Source organism: Mustelus asterias, chromosome 25 (assembly GCF_964213995.1).
Source record: "Mustelus asterias chromosome 25, sMusAst1.hap1.1, whole genome shotgun sequence".
NCBI lineage: Eukaryota > Metazoa > Chordata > Chondrichthyes > Carcharhiniformes > Triakidae > Mustelus > Mustelus asterias.
This window is the reverse complement of record NC_135825.1, coordinates 15,409,254-15,431,482: the sequence shown is the minus strand read 5'-3', so window position 1 is coordinate 15,431,482 and position 22,229 is coordinate 15,409,254. Positions and strand designations below refer to the sequence as shown.

At 44.6% G+C, this 22,229-nt stretch overlaps 1 protein-coding gene across 1 annotated transcript; it reads right to left on the bottom strand.

The window, feature by feature from the left end:
• Positions 1-1,213: 1,213 nt before the first annotated feature.
• On the bottom strand, positions 1,214-21,040 carry bysl (bystin-like). The gene is made up of 7 exons (XM_078242178.1): positions 20,633-21,040; positions 12,150-12,315; positions 9,627-9,765; positions 6,088-6,221; positions 5,553-5,713; positions 3,894-3,996; positions 1,214-1,715 (listed from the first exon to the last, which is right to left on the bottom strand). Exons 1-7 carry the CDS (start codon positions 20,892-20,894, stop codon positions 1,373-1,375), a joined length of 1,308 nt encoding a protein of 435 aa, XP_078098304.1. The 5' UTR covers positions 20,895-21,040; the 3' UTR covers positions 1,214-1,372.
• Positions 21,041-22,229: the final 1,189 nt, after the last annotated feature.

The following is a 22,229-nucleotide window of genomic DNA, read 5'->3' as shown; positions in this document are numbered from 1 at the left end:
ATATTGATGTAGGACAAATTCCCGAAAATCATGCTGCAAGAAGTCATTAAGTCTTACCGTCCATAGTGGCAACAGCTGCTTGTACATAGCGAGCCAATGGCTAAGCCGCGAACCTATAACTGGCATCAAATGTGCTCGAGGACACAAGATAGCAACCAAACTAACGTCACACATTTAATCTTTATCCTGTGTGTCTATGTGGATGTTAGGTGGGCATAGTACAGTGCTAGGCAATGAAAGGAACATAGGAATTAGGAGCAGGAGCAGGCAATTCAGCCCTTCGAGCCCGCTCCGCCATTTAACATGATCATGGTTGATCTTATCCTGGTCTCAACTCCACTTTCCTGCCTGCTTCCCATCGCCCTTTATCCGGCTTTCCATCAGAAACATATCTATCTTTTTCTTGAATCTGTTGATGGATTCTGCCCCCATTGAACTCTGGAGCAGTGAGTTCCACAGATTTACAACCCTCGTAGAGTAGTAGTTACTCCTCATCTCAGTTTCGAACCAACCTCCTCTCACTCTAAATCTATGACTCGTGTTCTAGACCAGTGATCTCCAAACTTTTCAGTACGAGGGCCACATCGTATATTTTACACATTTTCACGGGCCAAAGAAAAAAATTAGTTTAATAAATGAATGAATATTTCAAGTTGCAGCGGGCCGGATGTGGCCCGTGGGCCGTAGTTTGGAGATCCCTGTTCTAGACTTGTCCTTGCATTCTAATAGACTTGCATTCTAATCAGTATTCTGTAATTTGATTTCTGTGTCTGTGCCCTGTTTGAGAACAGAGACCACTCCATCTGACGAAAGCTTATGGTATTTGCTACCAAATAAACCTGTTGGACTTTAACCTGGTGTTGTGAGACTTCTTACTAGACTTGTCCCACAAGGGGGAACACCTTTTCAACATCCACTTAAAAAATTTATCTTAGCATTTAATATACCCCGATCAGATCCCACCCCCCCCTTATTCTTCTGAACTCCAGCGAGTACAAACCCAAGCTATTCAACTGCTCCTCATACGACAGCCATTTCATACATGGAATCGAGTATTAGAATGCTTCTAAACAACAAAGTAAATATAGCTCCTAAAACACCCAACACCACCTCACAAGAGCATCATAAAACCAAACATGACGACAGCAGCACCATTCTCTTTCTTTAGAAGAAAAACATGGGGTATAAAAATAAATAATTTTTCATAAAAATGTGCAGCAGATAAATATTTAATCGCCCCCCACTTCCTAGTGGGAGTTTTGTTATTGAAACAGAAAATAAAAGCTGGTCGGGTCAAACACACCCTCACTTCACATCAAGGTATTTATTCACACAAAAACTGCACGAGATCGGTAGGAACTGAGACACAAAGTCACTCCACTGTCATTCCCACTTCTACATCCCGCGACTTGGAGTTGACCAGCTCACGCCTGGTCTCGGGGGAGATCTGCGAATGGCAGTGGACCCTCAGCAGTTCCATCAGCGACTCTTTCTGTTCCGAGGACAGATCCTCCTTGTAGCGCTGAGCAAAGGTGAGCAGACACTGGTGCCACAGGACGGGCAAGTTTCGCTTATCAGTCCTGAACCGCAGGAAGTGAAACACCAACGCGTCGACAACTCGGAAGGGAAGCGCGTATTTCTTGTCGATCATCAGTCGAAGAAAGATGCTGTTTGCTCCGTTATATTCCATCTCTGCAACCTTCAGCATTGCAGCACTGTTAACAGAAGATGGATTGGTTTAAAAGTTTAACGGTTTATTTATTAGTCACAAGTAGGCTAACATTCACGCTGCAATGAAGTTACTATGAAAATCCCCTAGCCGCCACACTCCCAGTGCCTGTTTGGGTACACGGAGGGGGAATTTAGCACGGCCAATGCACCTAACCAGCACGTCTTTCAGACTATGGGAGGAAACCGAAGCACCCGAAGGAAAACCTCGCAGACACGGGGAGAACGTGCAAACTCCACACAGACAGTGACCAAAGCCGGAATTGAACCCGAGTCCTTGGCGCTGTGAGGCAGCAGTGCTAACCACCGTGCAGATTGCGGTAAAAAGAGATACTGATATCAGAAAAAAAGGGCAGATTATCAAACATATGCATGGCTGCACCATCAAAACCATCTGAGTCCACCAATGAGGCTTGTTATGATTGTTTAGGTTGTTTAGGGTTAGGTTGATTGGCCAGGTTAAAAAAAAAATTGTCCCTTAGAGTCCTGGGATGCGTAGGTTAGAGGGATTAGCGGGTAAAATATATGTGGGGGTAGGGCCTGGGTGGGATTGTGGTCGGTGCAGACTCGATGGGCCGAATGGCCTCCTTCTGCACTGTAGGGTTTCTATGTTTCTATGTTTTTTAATTAACTTAGAAAGTACCAGAACCAAGGTACAACTTGTACTCCATTAATTGCCTTTGCTCCCTCTGCAAAAATATCATTCAGGAGCGGAAACTATTGATTGCTAACTTATTTTAAAACATAATTAAGTGGGGAAGAAACAAGAGAGGGGAAAAACTGCTGTCGTCACAAAGGGTAGCAGCAACTCATGTGAAAAGGGCGGTTCTTAACAGCTCTCAACAATGTTCTTTTTTTTATTCATTTGTGGGACATGGGTGTCGCTGGCTGGCCAGCATTTATTGCCCATCCCTTGTCTGGGAGGGCAGCTGAGAGTCAACCACATTACTGTGACTCTGGAGTCACATGTAGGCCAGACTAGGTAAGGACAGCAGATGTCCTTCCCTAAAGGGCATTAGTGATGGGTTTTTCTGACAAAGGTTTCATGGGCATCGGTAGATTCTTAATTCCAGATATTTTTTCTTGAATTTAAATTCCACCATTTGCCGTGGCGGGATTCGAACCCAGGTCCCCAGAACATTAGCTGAGTTTCTGGATTAATAATCTAGCGATAATACCACTAGGCCATCGCCTCCCACACACAGACATAAAAACAAATGACCACTGATGCTGGAAATCTGAAATTAAAAGCAGAAAATGCTGGCAAAACTCAGCAGGTCTGGCAGCGTCTGTCGAGATATAAACACAATTCACATTTTGAGTCTGTGTGGTGTTGCCAAGACTAGTGGGCACGAGTTCCAGGGAGAGGGTGGCCAAGCTAGGACATTATTCCTTGCCATGTAGGACAATGAGATGTGACCTTATTGAGGTGTATCGAATCATATGGGGCATAGATAAAATGGATGTATACACAGTCCTTTTCCCAGGGAAAGGGGAATTGAAAACTAGAGGGCATAGGTTTAAGGTGAAAGGGGAAAAATTTAAAAGGGACCCGAGGGGCAACTTCTTCACACAGAGGGTGGTGCGTGTATGGAATAAGCTGCCAGAGAAAGTGGGTGAGGCAGGTACAATAGCAACATTTAAAAAGCAATTGGATAAGTACATGGACGGGGAAAGGATTAGAGGGATATGGACCAAACGTGGGCAATTGGGACGAGCTGGGAGAGCATACGTCATGGAAACAGGCTCTTCAGCATGGACCAGTTGGGCCGAAGAGCCCGTTTCCATGATGTATGACTCTATGGGCGAAATTTTACCAGCACGTCCGCCCGTGGCCAATGGAGAATGCTGTTCTCCGAGCCTCACCCACCCCCAGAATCAGGGCGGGCGTGCCAGTAAAATTCCAGCCTATGACTCTTCTTCAGAGCTTCGCAGAGGTGTCATCAAGGAGGAGATGTTAGGAGGGGTGACCAGAAGTGCAAATGATAGCGTCATAAAAATGTCGTTAAAAAGACTTACAACCTATATTTAAATAACACCTTTAACAGAAGCAAATGCCCATAAAATGTGTTTCACACATGGATTACCAAATAAACAGTTTGAGGTGCAATTTCTCTTCCCTCCTCCCTCCACTTATAAAGCACCACATACAAACTAACAATTACCTGGTGTGTAGAACAGGGATGGAGCACTTTGTCAGAATACTACCAATAATGATAGCTTCTCTAAGCGTGCATGTGCCAGATTCACACAAAGGAAGCAGAATCCCTGGGGAAATGAGGGGGAAAAAAATGTTAATTTAAACAAATTACAATTAAGCATCTATTCTCGCAAGGAAGGTTTTTTTTTTAAAAACGCTGTCTCATGCTTGTAGAGGAAAAAGTTAGAAATTTACTGAAAAGAGATGGAATTACACCAGGCCAATGACCTTTCCTCATTCTAACAAAAGATCACCAACATGCCATGTTAACTCTGTTGCTCACTCTCCAGTAGTTGCCAGACCTGCTAAGCATTTCCAGCATCTTCTGTTTTTATTTCAGATGTCCAGTACCCACACCATCTACCCCCTCACATTAGAAACCCACTTACTGAGCCAAGGATCAACTGATCTGATGATGTGTCCAGAGCAGACAAGGACTACCAAAGAGAAATATCCAGAGACATCCTTTCCAAGTCTTAAGAGATCCCAGCACGAACACAGAAACTAGAAGCAGGAGTAGGCCATTTGGCCCTTCAAGCCTGCTCCGCCATTCACTATGATCATGGCTGATCATCCAATGCCTGTTTCCCCACCTTATACAAACATAGAAACTAGCCAGCATTAGACTTGGTACTTGCCCTTATTAGTGCTGTAATTTTTCTTGTTACTGACCACATAGAATAGAAAGGACCATAAGAACTGCATTCACCATATTCATACCAATGCTCCAGAGTGGGGTGCATTTATGTAAATGCCTAGTCCTCTTAATGGAAAGAATTAAAGTGGGGTGTCCCCCACAAATAGTCTGCCAACACTCATTGTCCTAGCTCACCTGAAAAAATGGTCACTTGGACGAGATGACAAAGGGCACCAAAGCAAGAGCTGTACCTTCAGCGCATGAGCAGGGAAATAGGGGTGGCACGGTGGTTAGCACTGCTGCCTCACAGCGCCATGGACCCAGGTTCAATTCCCAGCTTGGTTCACACTCTGTGCGGAGTCTACACGTTCTCCCTGTGTCGGCGTGGGTTCCTCCCACAATCCAAAAGATGTGCATTGACCATGCTAAATTCTCCCTCAGTGTACACGAACAGGTATCAAGAGTATGGAGACTAGGGGATTTTCAGAGTAACTTCATTGCAGTGTTAATGTTAGCCTATATGTGTCGCTAATAAATAAACTTGTAGCTTTTTTTCAATATCCATTGCTTTTCGTTGTCAGCACCAGTGACTGGACTGGGATCATCAGCGACACCTCATCCACAAATTCCACAGTTCAAAATGGGCTCCAGTCAGAACCCAAGTACAGAGAGACAATCTACAATTTAGTGCTACACCTGTGTGACAATAAGAATCGTCACTCCTTCCTATGCCCAGTTCCATCATACTGGAGGCCCAAGAACAACGATACTGATCTGGGTACGTATCTGCTGTCCTTGAAAGGGTTCTACAAAACGACACATTAGCTGTACTCCGCCAACCAGAAGACAAAAACTTCCAGTTATAATATTCCTGTTGTTACAATAGTAGGTCAAATAGGTAATAAAAGTTATAGGGGTGTTAAAACAGAAGCGTAGACATCCCTACATTTGTTCTCAATTCTCTTTAACAAAGGAAATCCATCTTACCTTTAAACCAGGCACCAGGTTTGAAGAGTGCTTTCTTTAAGGCTGCGTAAAGGTGAAAGTTCAGGCGCTTGTATTCTGTAATATCGTCTCTCACTCGGGGCAAAAGCACCAAGTTATAGAACCTCTGTGCCATCCTAGCCTTCAGATTGGCAGAGAAGATCCTGGGTGAACAAGTGATACAGACATCAAGATTGCTCCAGTATTTTAAAGAAAATCAAAGTTGGTGATATTGCGCTGAAGCAATACCCTCTGGAGATGAAGACAGACTTGATGGGCTGAATGGCCTCCTTCTGCACTGTAGAGATTCTATGATTCCTTCAGCAGTAAAAGGGTTAAATCTAATCAAAGAGCTTTGTGGGTTGAGCACAAGTTACTTGAACTTAAAAATGAGTACAATACTTTTATAAACCTCTCCTAACAAAGCATGAAGGTTGAACTACCAACAATTTAAAGTACTTTCCAAAACTGAGCAGAAAAAACAACAACAGAAGAGGCACTTTGGTTTCAAAGGGCTACACAAGTACTGGTCCCTTACCTTGTTGCCTGGTACATGGCTGCTGCTGTCCAGGTCTCCGGTTCAGTGATGTACAGGATCTGCTCCCAGTTTGACAATGCTGGGATAATCTTAAAGGCTTTGGGAAGTTTCCCACTCCTGTACTTGCACAATACCTATTTGAAAGCAAGATGCAAGATTTAGCGGGCACAGCCACTGCTGCGTTCATAGAGTCATTAGAGATATACAGCACGGAAACAGGCCCTTTGGCCCAACTTGTCCATGCCAACCAAGTTTCCTAAACTGAACCAGCCCCATTTGCCTGCGTTTGGCCCAAATCCCTCTAAACCTTTCCCATCCACATACCTGTCCAAATGTCTTTTAAATGTTAATTGTACCCGCCTCTACCACCTCCTCTGGCAGCTCATTCCATACTCGCATCATCCTCAGTGAAAAGTTTCCCCTCTCACCTTAAACCGAAGCTCTCTAGTTTTGGACTCCCCTACCCAGGGAGAGCAGTTTAAGTCGACACTTCTGTTTTTTTTTAGAAAAAGGCATAAATAGTAAAGATTACGGCAAAAAAAAAACAACAAAAAAAAATTGGATATGCCAGAATCCCAAAAAGAAAGGAAAAGACCTTGGCTATTCACCTTATCTACGCCTCTCATGATTTTATAAACCTCTATAAGGTCACTCCCTCAACCTCCTACTCATTCAATACAGTATGACACTCTAATTTCATTCCTACTTTAAAATGTGAACAACAGGCTTACTTTAACAAATCACGCACGCACGCACGCACACACACACAGAGACAGGCCGACACACAATGAAAAAGAATGGGGCTGTGTTCCAATAAACTGAACACAGAAATTGATAGTTATAAGTTTGCTCACACGACTGCTCACTGCATGCCAAGTTTTGTCTCCGAAATTGCGTCATGGTACAGACGTTCCCCAGCACCAAGAGAAGCACTTGCCCAGAGAAATAAAGGGCAGGGGAAGGCAAAAGGAAGAGAAAGTGGCCATCAACTTAAGTATCTGTACAGATGGTCAACTCAGTTGTAGAATGATAGCAGTTCACTCTGCTCACCTGATATCGATGCATGAGATAAACATGGAGGTGGGGATAATAACTTACTTAATAAATTTTTAAAATCAGATTATGCTTAAAAACACATTTATATATCTAACATCTTAACCTCAGCACAATGGCCCTTTAAGCAATTAACTCAAAGTTTGCTTTCAACACATTGGACTGGAAATGTTTTGCGAAAGGTGTTCCACAAGGAACCATTTAATTATGACGTACAATAATTATGGAATTGAGGAAATATCAAATACAACAATTTCCCAATGGAACCAACTTTTAGCTGGTGAAAATGGCAAACAATGATTCCACTGCTAAAGACTGCAAGAAGACATCGATAGGTTAAGTGGAAAATGTGGGATATGTGGAAAATGTAGCCGAGAAACCTGAAGTGAAACCTTTTGGAAATCACAACCGGGGGAAAGAATCTCAAGTCTAAAATTGGATCTTAAATATTAAAACTTCAGATAAAGTGGTGGGACCTGAGTTACATACCATCCATACCACCACTGACAAAAGCTGCCAATAAATAGGCTCAGGATGGATGGAGCATCAGCGGACAATGGGACAAGGAACTGTCTTCATGCAGGGCGCTCATGACATGGCAAATCATTGCTGGTGCCAGTTTAATTCAGTAGATGATGCAAATGGAATTGAACGGGTTTCACTTGTTTTGTATCCGAGGTGTTGGATGAAAAGAGCACAGAGTGTAATTCTGCACAAGGCCCGAGTTAAGACTATAATCGGAATGCAGTAGTGTAGATACCACTCAGATATTGCACTATAGCCCCAGAGATAGAATTTAGCCTAAGCTCCTCACGCTAGGTTGTGGGGACGGTATATGTACTTATACCATCAAAGGGAAGAAACCTCAATCTATCTCAGAGATATCCAGAGATAACCCTAGCAAATCACATGCAATGCTTTACATTAGGAGGTGCACGCCTCTGAGAGAGTGTCAAGCAAATAATCTTAAATTTAATAGAAATAATAAACGTGCTTCATATTAAAGATGTCAACAAATGTACTCTACAAATGCGTATGTGGTTATTCATTAAATCATTCAATTAGCACCACCACATTTTTTCATTCACTAATAAAGATGATATTAGAAGTGTTGTGGCTCTGGAGTCACATGTAGACCAGGTCAGGTAAGGATGGCAGATTTCCTTCCCTAAAGGGCATTAGTGAAACAGATTTTTTTTTTCTGACAATGGTTTCATGGTCATCAGCAGATTCCTAATTCCAGATTTTTTTTTTTATTGACTTCAAATTCCACCATGTGCCATGACAGGATTCGAACCCGGTTAAAAATTCTGAAACGTTTTGGTAGCGTGGACACAGTGAGAACGTTCTCTGGTGAGGGAAAGTGCATAACTTGAAGCCATCAATATAAGATAGTCACAAAGAAATCCAAAAGAGAATTCAGGAAAAACTTTTTCACCCAAAAAGGGTGGAACTCACCAACACAGATCAAAAGAGATGTAGGCCATTCGGCCCCTCGAGTCTGATCCATCACTCAATAGGATTCTGGCTGATCTGACTGTGGCCTTAACGCCACTTTCCTACCTCACATAACCATAACCACAGGGAGTGATTGAAGTGAATAGCATAGGTGTGCTTAAGGGGAATATGGAAAAGCATAAGGATGAAGGGAATAGATGATTACAATTGTAGATTTAGATGAGAAAAGATGGGAGGAGGCTCGAGTAAAGAATAAACACCAGCATCGCCCGTTTTGATGCTGTATATCCCATGGATTCTTTAATGCGTATAGCTGGGAAAGCAGCTATAGCTTGAGGTTAGCAACTCATGCAATTGCTTCAGTTGAAGCAGTGCGAATGGTTGTGCTGCCATTAGGAATGGATCTTCAGGGCAGAAGTTCAGTGTGCGGGCGATAATATAACTTAGATGGCCACCGTCACAATTTGAACTGTTCCTCATATCTCACTTGGGGAGCAAGGGGTCACATCTTCCCTGGCCCATCCTCAAGCGATCGAGGAATGCCTGGCTTTTCTGTGGGAGGTTGAAAACTAGGACTTCACCACTCAGGTCAGTTAGCAGGGTGCTGTTAGTGACACACCAGAAGATGCACCATAGCGGGTGTTTGTAGCGAATGGAGTGTGTTCCAGTAGGGAATGTAGGGTTTCAGACAAGTGTGTAGGCTTTCTTTTGAGATAGGAAGCCATCATCCAGTGGGGTTCTTTGAGGAGTTTTCCCTGAGGACAACAGGAGGTACAAAATGTGCTAGCTGTGCTGGCCTCAACATCATATTACACTTCCTATATAATCATTTGTTAAGAAGTATGAAGCACCATCCACTTGTCTCACTCACTCTCCAACACAACACTCCCTCTACTGGCAAAACTGGATATAGTAAATTATTACAAAGAGCACCCAACATCAGAATGCAGGTACAACACTCCCATTGCTAACGCTGTTGCCTTGGTCAATAAAATTGAATGTACCATGAACATAGCAGAACTCCTTACCTCACGGACTCCCTTATACACGTCCAGGACTCTGGGGTCAAGCTGAGGCATAGGTCGGCCAGAGAATTCAGACATCACTGTCTCCACTTCAGTCTGCTTTTCCGTGATCTTCTCCATAATGATGTCAGCAAGAGTGCGTCTTTAGAGCAAAACAAAGGAAGTTAACTGACCATTGCACACGTACAGCAAAAATAGATTTATATCCAACTACGGTGACACAGCGGTTAGCACTGCTGCCTCACATCACCAGGGACCCAAGTTCGATTCCTGGCTAGGGTGACTGTCTGCGTGGAGTCTGCACATTCTCCCCATGTCTGCGTGTGGGTTTCCCCCAGGTGCTCCAGTTTCCTCCCACAATGGCAACTAGGGGATTTTCACAGTAGCTTCATTAATGTAAGCCGACTTGTGACAAAGGGGGAAAAAAATCAGGATATTGAATATGATCAGCGATGATCAAAATGAATGGCAGAGAAGGCTCAAAGGGCTGAATGGCCTATTCCTGTTTCTATGCTTCTCATAGTAATGCAATTAAGATTAACTAACCCTCACTCAAAACAACTCTATGGATAAATTCATCTCCCAATGCAATGCCGAGCCACACAAGAACAAAAAACCCCAAATTCAACCCCGCTCTCTGCTGAGTTTTGCAAAGACTGCAGTGGTGTATTTCCATAAAATCCCTACAGTGCAGAAGAGGCCATTCAGCCCATCGAGTCTGCACCGACAACAATCCCACCGAAGCCCTATCCCCATATTTACCCCGCTAATCCCTCTAACCGACAAATCCCAGGACACTAAGGGGCAATTTAGCATGGCCAATCAACCTAACCCGCACATCTTTGGGCTGTGGGAGGAAACCAGAGCACCCGGAGGAAACCCACGCAGACACAGGGGAAATGTGTAAACTCCACGCAGACAGTGACCCAAGCTGGGAATCGAACCCGAGTCCCTGGAGCTGGGAGGCAGCAGTGCTAACCACTGTGCCACCCATTTCATTTAGCTTCAGTATTTTGGGGAGAGCAGGTGGGCTGAGCAAATCCAAAAAGTAAAGAAACAGATCTGCTAGCAGCTGCTCCCGATCATTACACAGCAATTCCAGCTGGAAACGCTCAGCTGTGATACTCAGAATATGCCACACCCTCCCACAGATAAACATCCTGCTGATTATCACTGTCTGACTTGCATCCGAAAGACAAGATTTGTGGATGGAGGCAATGGATGGAAAGCCAATGGTATGGGAATGGGAGTAGTGGAGGAGATGATGGAATTGGTCAAGTATACTAATCTGCCCACAATTTTTTCACCATTCTCTGCCAGCCTCCTCTAAGAGTGAAGTGTACTCAAAACATGTAAATCTTACCACCTCGTGTGCACTACCAGCGGCATACTGGTATTGTCACTGGACTAGTAATCCAGAAGACCCAGGGTAATGGGGGCCCAGGTTCGAATCCCACCATGGCAGATGGTGAAACAGAATTCAAAAATAAAATAAAAATCTGGAATTAAAAAGTCTCTCAATGACCAATGAGACAATTGCCGTAAAAACCCATTTGGTTCACTAACGTCCTTTAGGGAAGGAAATCCACTGTCCGCATTTGGTCTGGCCTACGTGCAACTCCAGATGTGGTTCACTCTTAAATGCCCCCTGAAATGGCCGAACAAGCAAGGGCAATTAGGGATGGGCAATAAATATTGGCCCAACCAGCGATGCCCACATGTCAAGAATTAATTTTTTAAAAACACATCGCTCCTATGGTTAGGGGTAGTGATTTCCCATCCCTTAAAACTCTTGACACTTCTTTCTGACCATCATAGAGGCACTGGTCACTCTATACTGCGGAGATGCCGGCGTTGGACTGGGGTAAACACAGTAAGAAGTTTAACAACACCAGGTTAAAGTCCAACAGGTTTATTTGGTAGCAAAAGCCACACAAGCTTTCGGAGCTCCAAGCCCCTTCTTCAGGTTGAGTGGGAATTCTGTTCACAAACAGGGCATATAAAGACACAAACTCAATATAAAGACACAAACTTCGCGACACACGACGGCGCAGAGTCGCTGAGCAGAAACTGATAGCCAAGTTCCGCACACACGAGGATGGCCTCAACCGGGATATTGGGTTCATGTCACACTATTTGTAATCCCCACAGTTGCCTGGACCTGCAGAGTCTCACTGGCTGTCTTGTCTGGAGACAATACACATCTTTTTAGCCTGTCTTGATGCTCTCTCCACTCACGTTGTTTTGTTTCTTAAAGACTTGATTAGTTGTAAGTATTCGCATTCCAACCATTATTCATGTAAATTGAGTTTGTGTCTTTATATGCCGTTTGTGAACAGAATTCCCACTCACCTGAAGAAGGGCTTGGAGCTCCGAAAGCTTGTGTGGCTTTTGCTACCAAATAAACCTGTTGGACTTTAACCTGGTGTTGTTAAACTTCTCACTCGACAGACACCAGAGGCCATCCACAGTAATCTCTCTGCCCATCTCACTGCTAAAGGGGAGGATCCAGCTTTGAAACATTACCTTAGTGGTGGATTTTTGCTCATGAACGTGTCGATTGCCTTTTCATCCTCGGGGTTCATGACGACTTCCTCACAATAATCTCCCTTTGCGATTGCTGCAGCTCTGTCCAGCGTAGGCCATTCATCATCCGAATCGGAGTCAAATCCTTGACCTTTTGAACTCGTGCCTACAAAATCAAAACGCATCAATAACCAGAAGCACCCTGGGGTGGGGACAAAGTCTTCAAGTATTCATCCAATCACTTTTTATTTTCACCGCCTTGGTTTGCTTCCTCTGACCTTTAGCAAGAGGTCAGCCAGCGACCTCTTTCATTGCTCCTTTGACCCAAACTTCTGTTGGTGTCCGTGGATTATTTACTTCGAAGTATAAAGTTGGAAAGTTGATAAGACAGCGGGAAATGTCAGCAGCCAAGATGTCAATTTGCCATATTTAATATGGTGTTGCTGAGCCTTTTCAACGCAACATGTCTTTTGTCGTGATAACCTCTTAAATATGGCAAGTGGGCGTTGCTACCTACGTACAAATTAGGAACAGAAGTAGGCCACTCAGCCCCTCGAGCCTGCTCCGCCATTCAATAAGATCATGGCTGATCTGATAGTAACCTCAACCCCACATTCCTACCCTACCCCCGATAACCTTTCATCTCCTTAAGCAAGAATTTTACTTTGATTTGCTTATGTTAACTTTATTTTATTTTGGCCTTAACTTAATAAGCCTTACAAACATTGATAAACGTTACTAGCATTGATATATCTAAACAATACTTAACACTTTACTAGTTGCAAAGGGGGAGGTGATGGCCTAGTGATATTATTGTTAGACTATTAATGCAGAAACTCAGCTAATGTTCTGGAGACCCGGGTTCAAATCCTGCCACGGTAGATGGTGGAATTTGAATTCAATAATATGTGGAATTAGGAATTTGCTGATGACCATTAAACTATTGTCAGAAAACCCATCTGTTTCACTACTGTCCTTTAGGGAAGGAAATCTGCTGTCCTTACCTGGTCTGGCCTACATGTGACTCCAGAGCCACAGCAATGTGGTTGACTCTCAACTGCCCTCCAAGGGCAACTAGGCATGGGAAAAAAAACTGCTTCTTCATGTGCACACTCGTGTACCTCAGGCAATTTCAAAGTCTGACCAAGATGACACTCAGTCAGATGAGACTAGATATACGTTGTCAAGCTACTTGATTTCATAGACAGCAAGATGAACATTGATTTATTATTGTCACATGTATTAACATAGTGAAAAGTATTGTTTCTTGCGCGCTATACAGACAAAGCATACCATTCATAGAGAAGGAAAGGAGAGAGTGCAGAATGTAGTGTTACAGTCATAGCTAGGGTGTAGAGAAAGATCAACTTAATGCGAGGTAGGTCCATTCAAAAGTCTGACAGCAGCAGGGAAGAAGCTGTTCTTGAGTCGGTTGATACGTGACCTCAGACTTTTGTATCTTGTTCCTGACCGAAAAAGGTGGAAGAGAGAATGTCCGGGGTGCGTGGCGTCCTTAATTATGCTGGCTGTTTTGCCGAGGCAGCGGGAAGTGCAGACAGAGTCAATGGATGGGAGGCTGGTTTGCATGATGGATTGGACTACATTCACGATTGAGAACAGAATACAATCATCTCATCATCAAGAAGTATCAAGCAATGAACATACTGCATTCCCCCACATCTTGCCTGAATTAAAAATCAACATCTAACTACTTTCTTGTTCTACCCTAATGATATGCATAAGAACATAAGAACATAAGAAATAGGAGCAGGAGTAGGCCATCTAGCCCCTCGAGCCTGCCCCGCCATTCAATAAGATCATGGCTGATCTGACGTGGATCAGTACCACTTACCCGCCTGATCCCCATAACCCTTAATTCCCTTACCGATCAGGAATCCATCCATCCGCGCTTTAAACATATTCAGCGAGGTAGCCTCCACCACCTCAGTGGGCAGAGAATTCCAGAGATTCACCACCCTCTGGGAGAAGAAGTTCCTCCTCAACTCTGTCTTAAACCGACCCCCCTTTATTTTGAGGCTGTGTCCTCTAGTTTTAACTTCCTTACTAAGTGGAAAGAATCTCTCCGCCTCCACCCTATCCAGCCCCCGCATTATCTTATAAGTCTCCATAAGATCCCCCCTCATCCTTCTAAACTCCAACGAGTACAAACCCAATCTCCTCAGCCTCTCCTCATAATCCAAACCCCTCATCTCCGGTATCAACCTGGTGAACCTTCTCTGCACTCCCTCCAATGCCAATATATCCCTCCTCATATAAGGGGACCAATACTGCACACAGTATTCCAGCTGCGGCCTCACCAATGCCCTGTACAGGTGCATCAAGACATCCCTGCTTTTATATTCTATCCCCTTCGCAATATAGGCCAACATCCCATTTGCCTTCTTGATCACCTGTTGTACCTGCAGACTGGGCTTTTGCGTCTCATGCACAAGGACCCCCAGGTCCCTTTGCACGGTAGCATGTTTTAATTTGTTTCCATTGAGATAGTAATCCCATTTGTTATTATTTCCTCCAAAGTGTATAACCTCGCATTTCTCAACGTTATACTCCATTTGCCATATCCTCGCCCACTCACTCAGCCTGTCCAAATCTCTCTGCAGATCTTCTCCGTCCTCCACACGATTCACTTTTCCACTTATCTTTGTGTCGTCTGCAAACTTCGTTACCCTACACTCCGTCCCCTCCTCCAGATCATCTATATAAATGGTAAATAGTTGCGGCCCGAGTACCGATCCCTGCGGCACGCCACTAGTTACCTTCCTCCAACCGGAAAAACACCCATTTATTCCGACTCTTTGCTTCCTGTCGGATAGCCAGTCCCCAATCCACTTTAACACACTACCCCCAACTCCGTGTGCCCTAATCTTCTTCAGTAGCCTTTTATGGGGCACCTTATCAAACGCCTTTTGGAAATCCAAAAACACCGCATCCACCGGTTCTCCTCCATCAACCGCCCTAGTCACATCTTCATAAAAATCCAACATGTTCGTCAAGCACGACTTTCCCCTCATGAATCCATGCTGCGTCTGATTGATCGAACCATTTCTATCCAGATGCCCTGCTATCTCCTCTTTAATAATGGATTCCAGCATTTTCCCTACTACAGACGTTAAGCTGACCGGCCTATAGTTACCCGCCTTTTGTCTCCTTCCTTTTTTAAACAGCGGCGTAACATTAGCCGTTTTCCAATCAACCGGCACTACTCCAGAATGCAACGAGTTTTGATAAATAATCACTAACGCATCCACTATTACCTCTGACATTTCTTTCAATACCCTGGGATGCATTCCATCCGGACCCGGGGACTTATCCACCTTCAGTCCCATTAGTCTACCCAGCACTGCCTCTCTGGTAACATTAATTGTATTAAGTATTTCTCCTGCTGCCAACCCTCTATCGTTAATATTTGGCAAACTATTTGTGTCCTCCACCGTGAAGACCGACACAAAAAACTTATTTAAAGACTCAGCCATATCCTCATTTCCCACTATTAACTCCCCCCTCTCGTCCTCCAAGGGTCCAACATTCACTCTAGCCACTCTATTCCTTTTTATATATTTATAAAAACTTTTACTATCATTTTTTATATTAATTGCTAGCCTAGCTTCATAGTCTATCCTTCCTTTCTTTATCGCTTTCTTAGTCTCTCTTTGTTGTTTCTTAAATTTTTCCCAATCACTTGTTTCTCCACTATTTTTGGCCACTCTGTACGCAGCTGTTTTTATTTTAATACTCTCCTTTATTTCCTTCGTTATCCACGGCTGGTTCTCCCTTTTCTTACAATCCTTGTTTTTTGCTGGAATATATTTTTGCTGAGAACTGAAAAGGATCTCCTTAAAAATCCTCCACTGTTCCTCAGCTATCCTACCTGCCAGCCTGCTCTCCCAGTCTACCTTAGCCAATTCATCCCTCATCCTATCATATTTCCCTCTGTTCAAACAGAGGACACTGGTTTGGGACCAAATTTTCTCCTCTTCCATCTGAATCAGAAATTCGACCATATTGTGGTCACTAGACCCAAGAGGGTCCTTCACAATAAGATCCTTAATTCTACCTACCTCGTTACACAATACCAGATCCAAAATAGCTCGTTCCCTCGTCGGTTCCGTAACATGCTGTTCAAGGAAACTATCCCGACAGCATTCTAAGAACTCTTCCTCCATTCCACCCTTACCGACTTGAGTCTGCCAGTCAATGTGCATGTTGAAGTCCCCCATGATTATTGCCGTTCCGTTTTTACACGCATCCCTTATCTGCTTGTTTATAGCCCTCCCTACCTCAACATTATTATTTGGGGGCCTATATACCACACCTACTAGTGTCTTTCTCCCTCTACTATTCCTCATCTCTACCCATAATGATTCCACGTTTTGTTCCTCAGAGCCTATGTCATCCCTCAGTACTACCCTGATATTATCTCTTATTAATAGCGCGACCCCACCACCTTTTCCTTCCTGTCTATTCTTCCTAAACGCCTGATACCCCTGGATATTCATCTCCCAGTCCTGGTCACCTTTCAGCCACATGAAAACATGCGATAGTAACTGTTATGTCTGCACCTCCATTTTTGGTCCACATTTTGAGATCACAGCTGGAGAGCAGAATCTATACTATAGGTCACGTCGGATCACACCTTAGGAAGGATATGATTGCACTAGAGAGGTGCAGAAGAGATTCAACAGGATGTTGCCTGGACTGGAGCGTTTCAGCTATAAATAGAGGCTGGGGTTGATTTCCTTAGAGCAGAGAAGGCTGAGAGGGACTGAAGTGTGCAAAATTATGAGGGACATCAGAGGGCTCAATAGCCAAAGAGGTAGCCAGAAGGGTCAATAACCAAGGGGCACAGATTTAAGGTAAGAGGCAGGTGGTCTAAGGAAAATCTTTTCCACCCAGAGGATGGTGGGAATCTGGAACTCTCTGCCTGGAAAGTTGACAGAGGTGGGAACTCTTACTACATTTAAGAAACATTTAGATGAGCACTTGTAATGCCATAGTAAACAAGGCTACGGACAAGTGCTGGAAAATGGGATTAGAATAGATAGATGCTTAATGGCTGGTGCAAACACAAAGGGCCGAAGGGCCTCTTTCTGTGTTATAAAACTATCTAGGACTAGAGACATTCCAACACAATGGTCAAGATGTTTGTCAATTTAAAGGGAAGATAACAGAGTTCTTGTTTTCAACACTTTGTGGAACCAATGTCACTTATTAACATTTAATCAACCTTTGGCTTAGTACTTTAAAAAGACACGTGAATATATTTTGCTTTAAAGCCCCAGAATTTAAAATGCAATGCTTTGCAAATTCCTCCGTGAAAATAAAGAGGAAAATGATTGGTAGAACATAGAGCATAGAACAGTACAGCACAGAACAGGCCCTTCGGCCCACGATGTTGTGCCGAGCTTTATCTGAAACCAAGATCAAGCTATCCCACTCCCTATCATCCTGGTGTGCTCCATGTGCCTATCCAATAACCGCTTAAATGTTCCTAAAGTGTCTGACTCCACTATCACTGCAGGCAGTCCATTCCACACCCCAACCACTCTCTGCGTAAAGAACCTACCTCTGATATCCTTCCTGTATCTCCCACCACGAACCCTATAGTTATGCTCCCTTGTAATAGCTCCATCCACCCGAGGAAATAGTCTTTGAACGTTCACTCTATCTATCCCCTTCATCATTTTATAAACCTCTATTAAGTCTCCCCTCAGCCTCCTCCGCTCCAGAGAGAACAGTCCTAGCTCCCTCCTTGGTGGGAACACCATCAACTGCAAGTTCCCCTCCGCTTCACTCACCATCCCGACTTGGAACTACATCGCCATTCCTTCACTGTTGCTGGGTCAAAATCCGAGAACTCCCTCTCTAAACAGCATTGTGGATGTACCGACACATCAGGGGCTGCAGTGGTTAAAGGCGGCAGCTCACCACCACCTTCTCAAGGGCAATTAAGGAGGGGCAAGAAATGCTGGCCTAGCCAGTGGTGCCCACATTTTACAAATAAATAAAAGTCCCAAAGCATTGACAGGATATCCGAACAAACTACAGCGAACAAAAAAAAAATCACATGATAGTCTCCATCCAAAATTTTCCCACCCTACACTCATTTGGTTTCTGGCTGACCAACTACCCATTTCTACAGTTTTCTGATATTACTAATACCAGAGAATCATTTAAAATATTCTGACAGATCAAAGTGTTTGTTGACTTAAAACTGGTCCAAAAAGTCCCAATGTTTCAGCATTGACAAAGTAAAGCAGCCTCTTCTTTTACAAAGTACAACGACTTGGAATCCTTTTCCAGAAATGAAGACCGCTTCTGCTGGAGGGTTGTGTTTGCGTTCCGGGCACCACATTTTGGGAGGGACATGGAAGTCTTTAGAGAGGGTAGATTTACTGGAATGACTGCAGGGATGAGGAATTAGCTACATGAGTAGGCTGGAGAAAGAGGCCATTTGGCCCATCAAGTCTGCACTGACTCTCTAAAAGAACATCTCACCCAGACTTTCCCCTCTGCTGTATCCCTGTAACCCCGCACATTTTACCATGGCCAATCCATCTAATCTGCACATCTTCGGACTGTAGGAGGAAACCGGAGCACCCGGAGGAATCCCACGCAGACACGGGGAGTATGGATCCAAGGCCAGAATTGAATGCAGATCCCTCTCATCAGAGCAGAGAAGATGAGAAGGAGATTTGTTTAAAGGTGAAGAAGAGTAGGAGTGCAGAAACAGAAATGTTTCCCAAAGGTTGACGAGTCAGTAACCAGTGGGACCAGATTTAAGGTGATGGACAAAAGGACCCAAGGCAACATGAGGAAGAACTTTTGTTTTTCTCAACGAGTGATTAAGATTTGGAATGCACTGCCCAATAGGGCAAGGACACAGATTCAATAATATCCTTCAAAAGGGAATTGCATAAACATTTAGCCAGTCATACAGGAGAAAGAGTGAGGGAGCAGGACTAACTGGATAGCTCTTTGAAAGAGCCAGTGCAGACTCATTAGGACTAATGGTCACCTTCGGTGTTGCATGATTATATGAAACCGCAAAGTGTGGTTTATATTTGTCAGCTGTGGTCAGGCAATCAGGACAGCAAGCAGAAATTGTAAATAGATGGTGTTCTGTCAGCTTCTATAAAGAAACAGGATACTGTTTCCAGTGAACTGGGGCACAGTGGTTAGCCCTGCTGCCTCACAATGCCAGGGGTCCGCGTTCAATTCCGGCCTTGAATCCATTCTCCCAGTGTCTGCGTGGGATTCTTCCGGAAGCTCCGGTTTCCTCCTACAGTCCGAAGATGTCTTGGCCATGGTAAAATGCGCAGGGTTACAGGGATACAGCAGAGGGGAGAGTCTGGATGAGACATTCTTTTGGAGAGTCAGTGTAGACTTGATAGGCCAAATGGCCTCTTTCTGCACTGTAGAAATTCTATGGTTGAACACCCAACACCCTTACGCAGGAGCTACAGCCAGGCCATTCAGCACAAATGGTCGGTGCTAGTGTTTACGCTCCACACAACTTTCTTCTCACCTTACTTCATCTCACTCTAACAACTTGGAATCCATTGAATCCCTACAGTGCAGAAGGAAACCAGCCTCCCATGCACTGACTCTGTCGACACTTCCCGCTGCCTCGGCAAAGCAGCCAGCATAATTAAGGACTCCCACGTACCCCGGACATTCTCTCTTCCACCTTCTTCCTTCAGGAAAAAGATACAAAAGTCTGAGGTCACGTACCAACCGACTCAAGAACAGCTTCTTCCCTGCTGCTGTCAGACTTTTGAATGGACTTACCTTACATTAAGTTGATCTTTCTCTACACCTTAGCTATGACTGTAACACTACATTCTGCACTCTCTCGTTTCCTTCTCTATGAACTGTATGTTTTGTCTGTATAGCACGCAAGAAACAATACTTTTCACTGTATGTTAATACATGTGACAATAATAAATCAAATCATTCAGTCCACTGAGTTCACACCAACTCTCCAAAAGAGCATCTTACCTCGGCTGAACTCCCTTTCTTATTTCTGTAACCCGCCTCTACACTTACCACTAACCTGCACATCTTTGGAGTGTGGGAGAAAACCAGAGCACCTGGAGGAAACCCATGCAGACATGGGGAGAATGTGCAAACTCCGCAGTCACCCAAGGCCAGAATCGAAGGCACTGAGGCATTTCCTATTTCTTTCCCACTCATGTGCTTATCTAGCCTCCTCTAAATTTAAAACCTTTATTTTGTTCTGATGAAACGAAACTAATTTCAGAACTACTTTGACAGGGTGTGTGGTGATGCAGATTGAACACCAATATGTATCTCTTGCACTCATCCTCTCCCTTCTGGGGGTCTGCTGCAGTCAGACCTACTTCTAAAGAGTCAGATATGGAATGGATATATTAACTGTTTCTCTCTGCACAGATGCTGCCAGACCTGTTGCATTTTCCCAGTATGTTTATTTCAGACCTTACCCAGGACCGTGGTTTGGGCTCTCTTGCCTCCTTTCCTCTTCCAGACTCCATGCTCTGCCTCCAGCTCTTCCTGCTGAAGCCTGGCCTGCTCCAGGATCTTGCGGGACAGTTTCTCATCCACGTACTCATCCTCGGCCTCCTGCCCCCGGCCCCGCTGCTTGGTGCGGCTGGTGGGTTTGACGGCGGCTCCCTGCAGGATCTGATCGGCCAAGGCCAGGCCCCGGGGCTCCGGGCCACCTTTAGCCGCTTTAACCTTCGGCATTTCCCACTGAAACTCAATCAGCGACCTTTACATTAAATTAAACCTCCCCCCCCTAAATCCGGATAGAATTAAACAGCCACACTGCCGGCCACGTGTCCCCCACAGCCGCCCAGTGCGCCTGCGCGGCATGTAACCATTTCACTGTCACACGCAGCGTTCCACTCATTAGCATAGTCAATTTCATGCAAATTACACCTTCCTGCTGCCCATCATCTCACCTGGTCGACCCACAGCCAAACCTTACCTGTTGCCTCTTTGCCAGTTATAGATTCATCCATCCCAGAAGGAGGCCCTTCAGCCCATCGTCCCTCTACTAGCTCTTTGGAAGTGATGATGTGGAGATGCTGGCGTTGGACTGGGGTAAACACAGTAAGAAGTCTCACAACACCAGGTTAAAGTCCAACAGGTTTATTTGGTAGCGAAAGCCACTAGCTTTCGGAGCGCTGTTCCTTCCAGATGTATCACAGCTTGGTATGGTTCCATACCACTAATCTCACTAACTGTCCTCATAGAATCATAGAAACCCTACCAGAAACCAGAAAGAGGCCATTCGGACAATCGAGTCTGCTCCGACCACAATCTCACCCAGGCCCTATGCCTATATCCCTACATATTTACCCCCTAATCAACGCATCTCAGGACACTAAGGGCAATTTTTAGCATGGCCAATCAACCTAACCCACACATCTTTGGACTGTGGGAGGAAACCGGAGCACCCGGAGGAAACCCACGCAGACACGAGGAAAATGTGCAAACTCCACACAGACAGTGACCCAAGCCGGGAATCGAACCCAGGTCCCTGGAGCTGTGAAGCAGCAGTGCTAACCACTGTGCTACCGTGCCACCCATGTCCTGTCTGGAGACAATACACATCTCTTTAACCTGTGCTTAACGCTCTCTCCACTCACATTGTCTGTACCTTTAAGACTTGATTACCTGTAAAGACTCGCATTCCAACCATTATTTTGTAAATTGAGTTTGTGTCTTTATATGCCCTGTTTGTGAACAGAACTCCCACTCACCTGACGAAGGAGCAGTGCTCCGAAAGCTAGTGGCTTTTGCTACCAAATAAACCTGTTGGACTTTAACCTGGTGTTGTTAGACTTCTTACTTCTTTGGAAGAGCTCATCTATTTTCCAGTTTATTTATTAGTGTCGCAGGTAGGCTTACCTTAACACCGCAATGAAGTTACTGTGAAAATCCCCTAGTCGCCACACTCCGGTGCCTGTTCGGATACACTAGCAGAGAACTTAGCATGGCCAATGCACCTAACCAGCATGTCTTTTGGACTGTAGGAGGAAACCAGAGCACCCAGAGGAAACCCACGCAGACACG

What these genes read in the sequence shown, in the direction of transcription:
- bysl (XM_078242178.1), bottom strand. Translation starts at nt 20,894, where the DNA reads ATGCCGAAGGTTAAAGCGGCTAAAGGTGGCCCGGAGCCCCGGGGCCTG. An exon ending in TGTATAAGGGAGTCCGTGAG is followed by an intron (nt 6,222 to 9,626) that starts GTAAGGAGTTCT and finishes GCTTTCAAATAG; the next exon opens with GTATTGTGCAAGTACAGGAG. An exon ending in ACCTGGTGCCTGGTTTAAAG is followed by an intron (nt 3,997 to 5,552) that starts GTAAGATGGATT and finishes TCATTTCCCCAG; the next exon opens with GGATTCTGCTTCCTTTGTGT.